Source organism: Rhodamnia argentea, chromosome 6 (genome assembly GCF_020921035.1).
Source record: "Rhodamnia argentea isolate NSW1041297 chromosome 6, ASM2092103v1, whole genome shotgun sequence".
Taxonomy (NCBI): Eukaryota; Viridiplantae; Streptophyta; class Magnoliopsida; order Myrtales; family Myrtaceae; genus Rhodamnia; species Rhodamnia argentea.
Genome location: NC_063155.1, coordinates 30,213,159 through 30,220,890, shown reverse-complemented (window position 1 = coordinate 30,220,890; position 7,732 = coordinate 30,213,159). Strand labels below are relative to the sequence as shown.

General features: G+C 43.3%; 1 protein-coding gene across 4 annotated transcripts; it reads left to right on the top strand.

Moving 5' to 3' along the window:
• The first annotated feature begins 3,645 nt into the window (after positions 1-3,645).
• LOC115752208 (elongation factor 1-alpha) lies at positions 3,646-6,940 on the top strand. 4 transcript variants are annotated; one of them, XR_007198727.1, is made up of 4 exons: positions 3,646-3,779; positions 4,677-5,159; positions 5,232-6,236; positions 6,928-6,940. XR_007198727.1 is itself a non-coding variant. In XM_030690298.2 (3 exons), exons 2-3 carry the CDS (start codon positions 4,698-4,700, stop codon positions 6,117-6,119), a joined length of 1,350 nt encoding a protein of 449 aa, XP_030546158.1. In that variant the 5' UTR covers positions 3,646-3,779; positions 4,677-4,697; the 3' UTR covers positions 6,120-6,498. The 4 variants fall into 4 exon arrangements, 2 of the variants coding, with proteins under 2 accessions (XP_030546158.1, XP_030546154.1); XR_007198726.1 differs by lacking the exon at positions 6,928-6,940 and adding an exon at positions 6,513-6,780 and having other exon boundaries at positions 5,232-6,379; XM_030690298.2 differs by lacking the exon at positions 6,928-6,940 and having other exon boundaries at positions 5,232-6,498.
• Positions 6,941-7,732: the final 792 nt, after the last annotated feature.

Below are 7,732 nucleotides of genomic sequence, written 5' to 3'. Positions count from 1 at the left end.
TTTAAAAACGAACTTAAGAGAATCATGGCCTTTAGGACAACGTAAAGTTGTACCATTGTACTTGACAAAATCTCAATTTACTTCGATTGTACTTGAATCGTTTTGTTAAGTTCGCTGATTTTCAATCATATTAGACTCCCCGTATTTTTCCATTCCTACGATGCTCTTTCAAGCATTTTTTTTTTTCATTTTTCAAACATGAAATCACCTCACTCGACGTCGTCGTCACCTACAAGATAAGGCCAAAAACTTGACTTTACGAGGACACCCTAGCTAAATTCAAGTTCTCCTCCCAGGTAAGAAAGGTAAATGCATTCACTCGGGGAGGGGTAGCTTGAAGGAGGTTTTCTTCTTATCAAAGGCTTTCCCAAACAAAAAGAGGGGAGATCCGCTGCTTATCGCTCACGAAAACATCCGACCTATGCTATAGTCAAGTCATCCGCAAGAAACAAGAAGATTCCCGGCTAATAAGTGAGTAGTGGTCAAAAAGAGCGCAGAATGGGCAATAGGAAAAGTTTCACCTTATTCCATAATTATTCTCCTAGTCAATTTGTTAGCTAATTCATCCTAGCCTAAAGGTGGAGCAACTTGGTGATCAAGCAAAGGTGATGTTAGGGATGGTGTCGGCTTCGCAGAATCCCACACACATATCTCTTTTGAATTTATATCCCACGCTCATCACTCTTCGAGAAGAGAAGGACTCCAATCAGGAGAGATTTTTTAGTGCGCCTATTTTCCCAGGAAGTACGGAGAGTAGAGGCTATATGTTATATACTTTCGGTTGGATATGACATTCCTCATGTTGGATAGATATTCGACTCTAGAAAGTAGGTCTAGTGGAGGAGTTTTCAATAGTCGAATGCTCCTTCCCTCTAAAGAGGAGTAAACCAATGTCGGGGGAAGAAAATTTTAAAAAATAATGATCATAAATAAATTAAAGAAATGCACAATAAAGCTAAAATCCAAAAATTAAAAGAGAAAGGATCAAAGGTAGTGTGCACGAGGCAGAGTCACCACTCCTCCTCCGCGGTCGGGATTTATGAGTTATGGCTATCAAAATGCGTCACAAGCTCATATTTCAACCCACATACGGTGAAGTGTGCGATATAGGCCACCTCAAATTCAAAATATAGGTTGATGTAAATTTTAAATATAGAAGTCCAAAACAAATGGGTTGAACGTGGGTTTGTAATAGACCCGCTTTCAACCCATTTCCACTTATTGGGTCAGCCTTTCGAGGGGATCTACTTTCGATTTTTAAACCCTCGTTCTTCATCGTCTCCCTTCGGCCTCAGCCGCGGAGCCGCCACTCGCCGGAGCTTGAAGTCTCCTTCCAATGTGGCAAACTTCCTGCCAAAACAATCAGCCTTCGGTGACTCCACCGTCCCTTGACAACGGCCGTCCCACCCCTGACCTGGCATGACCGCTTCTTGAGTCTCTCTGCCGCTCACTCTCCTCTTAGCCCTTCTCTCCATCTCTCTCCTCCACTTCATTCCCTCTCCCCAGCCTCCGAAACTGTAAGTCTGGCCTCGAACCAGACGAGCGCCAACTACATCGTCCAATTCACCCGCTACGAGCGCGCCAAGGATCACCGCTCCTACCTCGAGGCCAAGGGTGTGGTCCCCCGACTGGCGATGGGTCAAGAGGCGAAATCCGGCATCCGAGAGAGGGTTGCTTGGAGAGAGAGAGAAAGGAGAGGATTGATGCGTTCATCGATGGGATGAAGCAGCCGAGCAAGATTTTCACTTCCATGCCGTTTAGCGAGGGCAAGGGGGAGTACTACACTACGATTAGCAACTCTACAATAAAACTGGAAACGATATCTTTTGGCGCCGATAAGACACGATAGATACTGAGAATTCCACAATTTTATGACCTTCTTTGTAATAATTCTTCTTGGGATGCCTGTCATCCTAATCAAAAGATGGGGTTATTGAGATGCACTTGAAAGAATGAAAATGAATTGAATTGCCTCATCTCTTTTATATATTTGAAAGATCACAATTCCATATAAATGAGTGCTTTTATACAACACTTAGGTAACGAATGTGGGGGAGAAGTGTCGAAAAAGTCCTAAACCTATTGTATTAGCGCCAATTTAGCCTTAAACTTTTTTTTAATGCCAATTCAGTCTTAAACCTTTTACATTGGTGCCAATTAAGTCCTAAACATTTTGTTGGTGCTAATTTAGTCATAAACATTCTGTATTGTTGCCAATTCAATCATAAATCTTTTATATTTATACCAATTTAGTTAATCCGGCCAATTTTGATAAAAAATCGCTGACGTGGATATCGATTGTCCTACATGGCATGGCTAACGCTGACTTGGATATTTTTTAATATTATTGTAGTATTTAAAATAATTTTTTAAGCATTTTTTGGTTTTTTTCAAAATTATTTTTAAAAATTATTTAAAATATAAAAAAATTTAAAAAATATCCACGTTAACGCCAACCATGCCACGTAGGATAATTAACGTCCATGCTAGTAATTTCCAATCAAAATTGACTGAATTGACTCAATTGGCATAAATACAAAATTTTTAGGACAAATTGGCACTATTATAAAAGGTTTAGGACTGAATTGGTACTAATAAAAGATTTATGACTTAATTGGCACCAATACAAAAGGTTTAGGATTGAATTGGTACTAATGCAATAGGTTTAGGACTTTTTTGGCACTTTTCCCAATGAATGTGCTTCTAAGGACATATTTTACTGAAACCTGATCTATGTATGTTACAGGAATGATTCATAGCCTCGAACTCTCATGAAAGACTATATTCTGGATTCTCCTACCGAAGCTTGATGCTCACGAAGCTTCATATTTAAGCGCTAGAGAATATTACCCATGGAAGCTGAAGTCGGCTAGGCTAGTGCAAGTACAATCTATTCATATGTACGCATATGTTCTCACACTTTGTGGCACCTTATCGTGGTTGGTTGATGCCTAGTTGGGGTTCCTTGGGGACCAATTCACTCCATGTAGATTGACTGAATGCAGAAAGCCTTGCACTGGTAGGCGAGTCGGCACAAGCAATTCTTCCCATATGCCCAAGATCAATTCACAAGAGCGAGAACATTACTCATCTTTCGAGAAAGATCCACTACATTTTAAGGAGAAAACTTGCTAACAAATAAATGTTGATCGGGTCACGCATGGGTCACCAAATTTATATTGCATATAAATAGATCAATTTGAGTCAGACTATTTTCGATTCAATCCGACCTACTCATTTGATAGCTTTACCGAACAAAGGCCGTTGCCTTGCCACGTGCTGTAACCAAGCGACGATTGCGGACCCTCAATGACCCGACGCCCCCGCCCCTCCGGCCGCGGCTCTGGGGGGGTTTGGCTCCATGTCCCGATCGTAGTCGTCAAACTCTCTGTCGGTTGTTTGTTAATTTTTTTCAATGGATTGATTTATATTTTCAACGGCTAAGATCTTCCTTACACAATACACAACGGCTGAGTTGGTTTGTTGTGTGGTACGGGTACGTCGTGGATCCGCAGACAAACCTCGTTCTCACCGCCAAAACGACGTCCCGTTTTGTCCGAACTTGGGCAAAGGGCAACTCCCGGGGTTGTATCGTAATTTAGAAGCGAACTCGGGAATAATTAAGTGAACCGGTCGATGGTTCTGGTACGATTACGCGATGCCTGAATTTGCGTAACAGGCACGCGCTTCTTCTATAAAGCACAAGGAACTCCTTGGCACAAACCCTAAACCCTCCTCTCTGCATCGTCAACTGTTCTCCACTCGCAACCTCCGTCGCGGCTTCAGCGAATCCTGAGGCCTCTCGTTCTTTGGGGCAAGTTCAGTGCTTAATCGGCCCTTTCGTTGTTTTCATAGCTACGCGACTTCATAGTTGATCAGTAAACTCTGTGTTCCATTTTGTTTGCTTGAATTGATGAGTGTTGCTTCTATTTCTCTCTTTTGGTTTTTTGCGCGTGATTCTCTGGAGTGTCTTGTTTGTGACGGCTTGGAGTGTAATTGCTAATCCGCTGAGTCGGTGGATTTGCTTTGTGCGAGCATTGCTGGTGGCCCGGTTCAATCAGTTCTGCATAGTGATTTTCCAGTTCCTACAGGCGATCCAGTGTTTCCCAAATTGCTTTCACTTGGTGATGGGGAGAACAATCTTTTTCCAATAATTGTCCAGCTAGTGTTTGATCGAAAGCGGCTAAATTGCCTCGTGAATGAATTGGCGTTCTAGTTGGTGTCTTATTGACATGAATTTCACGTATTCTAAGCTTGGTTTTATTTAATTTATCCAACAAAAGAACTCTGCTTCGTTCTTTCTCTTCGTACGTGGCGTTAGATATTCATTTCTGTTTCCGGTTTGGCATATCTTCACTTTGGTCTCGATCTTGTTTCCTTCTCCCTTTTTGAGGGAAATGGGTTGTTGACTTGCGTTTTGACCTTGTCAGAATTTGTTAGGCTTTGTTTCAGTGGATTTTTCTTGGTAACGGAATTTTTGTTTCATTTTGCCTTTCAGTACTTCTCATGACTCTAAAATCATGTTTTGAGAATGTCCATCTATTTTCATCCTGTCTCACACTTAGTCAATCACGATCTCTGTCTTCCTTTTACTGCTTTGGATTAATTTTGATGGTTGATGGCTGGTGTGTGTTATTCCTCCTTGTTAAAGAGCGCAACTCTCCTTTTCCCGGCAGTTAGCTCATTAAGGTTTCACTATGGGTAAGGAGAAGGTTCACGTCAACATTGTGGTCATTGGCCATGTCGACTCTGGGAAGTCGACCACCACTGGACACTTGATCTATAAGCTTGGAGGAATTGACAAGCGTGTTATTGAGAGGTTCGAGAAGGAAGCTGCTGAGATGAACAAGAGGTCTTTCAAGTATGCTTGGGTGTTGGATAAGCTTAAGGCAGAACGTGAACGTGGTATTACCATTGACATTGCCTTGTGGAAGTTCGAAACCACCAAGTACTACTGTACTGTCATTGATGCTCCCGGTCACCGTGACTTCATCAAGAATATGATCACCGGTACCTCACAGGCCGACTGTGCTGTTCTGATCATTGACTCTACGACTGGTGGTTTTGAAGCTGGTATTTCTAAGGATGGGCAGACTAGGGAGCATGCTTTGCTCGCTTTCACTCTTGGTGTCAAGCAGATGATTTGTTGCTGCAACAAGGTAAATTTTCAGCATTAAAGTTTTCGCTGTTCAATGACTCTAACCTCTGTTTCTTCTTTGACTTTTGTCTAGATGGATGCCACTACCCCTAAGTATTCCAAGGCAAGGTACGATGAAATCGTTAAGGAAGTTTCTTCCTACCTTAAGAAGGTGGGTTATAATCCCGAGAAGATTCCATTTGTCCCCATCTCAGGCTTTGAGGGTGACAACATGATTGAGAGGTCAACAAACCTTGACTGGTATAAGGGCCCTACCCTCCTCGAGGCCCTTGACATGATCCAGGAGCCCAAGAGGCCCACAGACAAGCCACTCCGCCTTCCCTTACAAGATGTATACAAGATTGGTGGTATTGGAACTGTCCCAGTGGGACGTGTTGAGACTGGGATCCTCAAGCCTGGTATGGTTGTCACATTCGGGCCCTCTGGATTGACAACTGAAGTTAAGTCTGTGGAAATGCACCATGAAGCCCTCCAGGAGGCTCTGCCTGGTGACAACGTCGGTTTCAATGTGAAGAATGTCGCTGTAAAGGATCTGAAGCGTGGATTTGTTGCTTCTAACTCGAAGGATGATCCTGCCAAGGAGGCTGCTAATTTCACCTCTCAGGTCATCATCATGAATCATCCAGGTCAAATTGGAAATGGCTATGCCCCTGTCCTCGACTGCCACACTTCTCACATTGCGGTCAAATTTGCCAAGATCTTGACTAAGATAGACAGGCGTTCTGGTAAGGAGCTTGAGAAGGAACCCAAGTTCTTGAAGAATGGTGATGCTGGTTTTGTGAAGATGATTCCCACCAAGCCCATGGTTGTGGAGACATTCTCTGAGTACCCTCCACTGGGTCGCTTTGCTGTTAGGGACATGCGTCAGACCGTGGCTGTCGGAGTCATTAAGAGTGTCGAGAAGAAGGACCCTAGTGGAGCCAAGGTGACCAAGTCTGCTGCCAAAAAGGGTGGAAAATGAACTGTGTAGGCTCGTATTGGTTCTATAGCAGATGGAACTTTCATTACTAATGGCGGTCTTTCTAAAAAATTTGAGTTCTTGTTCGGTCATTGTTTGCTTTATCCTGTGTCTTAGAGCGTTCTCTCCGCACCTTCAAGCCACAGAAGCTCGCAGCACTGGATGTTCGATAGGCGGTGGTGGAGACTGTTGATAATCTGAGTCATTGGAATGTGAATGGTCGAGGTGCTTTGGATTTTCCAAGGCGGCTCAAAAGTTTTGAGGTCTTGTCCTGTATTGAACTCCCTTTTGTTGTACGTCACTTTATTGTTAAGGTCACATACTTTATACGCCTCTGTAATCTACAACCTTATTCATCAGTTGAATTGCTTAGGTGATTTGAAAGCTTTTTAGTAGCTGGGGCGTGCTGAGCCAAGCAATTGAAAAGTGAAGGAGAAGCTGTATTTCACCGAGAGATGTTCTTTTCAGACGGTCTCTGGGCTTCTAGTTCTCTACACTTTCGGAGAGTTACAGCCGTGAGTTCATTGGAGCAGGCGTGCCTAGAAAGTGGTCGAACGGGCAAGCTCCACCCACCGTCAGTCGCGTAGCGATGCCTTCGCAGGTTGTTTGGTTTGGTCAGCGGAGGATAACAGAAGGTGTCGTACATTGATCGTCCTCGTACCCATCTATTGCTCAAACTTAAACATTCATCATTTGGCTGCAGGCTTTGGCAATTGGTCCAGAACAATTGGTTCACGATTGCTGTATGCATAATTGCGCGCCACTGTTCATTCCCATTGGCCACATAAGGCGAATAGAAACTTAACAGCAGGAGGACCGTTAATATTTGTGTACGGCATTTATTTTCATGTCGGTATTTTTTGCCGAATTATTTAAATGTCAAATCGGAGAAAAAACGATCAATTAAGACTCCGTTTGTTTCACGGAAAATATTTTTTCAAAAAACATTTTCTCCAATTTCTAGTGTTTGGAGGATGGAAAATGAGCGGTCAACGGAAAATATTTTCCGGTCAACAAAAAACCTTCTAAAACTAAGGAAAATGATTTCCTCATTTTCGAAAGAGGAAAACATTTTCCACACTTTTCATTCCTCCTCTCTTTCAACTATTTTTTTTAATTATTTTTTGCTTTCTTTTCATTTTTATTTATTTTTTCAAAATTCTAAAATTTTATTTTTTATTTTTCGGACGAAATTTATTTTTTAATTACTTACTTTATTTTTTTTCCTTTTTTCGTCTTTTTTCTCTTTACTTTTTTTTTAGTATTCCTTCTTTGCCAATTGCCGGTGGCCGGCTCGGTGAGGCCTGGCTTCACCGACCTTGAGCAAGGCCCGGCGAGCCGCCGTAGGCCTCGATCAAGGCTAGGCGAGCCACCGCCGGCCTCACGCAAGGCCAAGCCTCACCAAACTGGATTAGGCCAAGCTAGCCGGCGCCGGCCCCGATAAAGGCTAGGCCTCGCTAGATCCGGGGAGGCCAGGCAAACCGTCGCAGGCCTCGCGCGAGCCCAAGCCGGTGGTTGCTAGCCTTGCGCGAGGCCAAGCGTTGTCTGCGGTCGATCGCCCACTGTCGTCGAGGCCGGCGACCAATAGAAAAATGTAATTGAAAAAAGAGAAAAAC

What these genes read in the sequence shown, in the direction of transcription:
- LOC115752208 (XM_030690298.2), top strand. Translation starts at nt 4,698, where the DNA reads ATGGGTAAGGAGAAGGTTCACGTCAACATTGTGGTCATTGGCCATGTC. An exon ending in TGATTTGTTGCTGCAACAAG is followed by an intron (nt 5,160 to 5,231) that starts GTAAATTTTCAG and finishes ACTTTTGTCTAG; the next exon opens with ATGGATGCCACTACCCCTAA.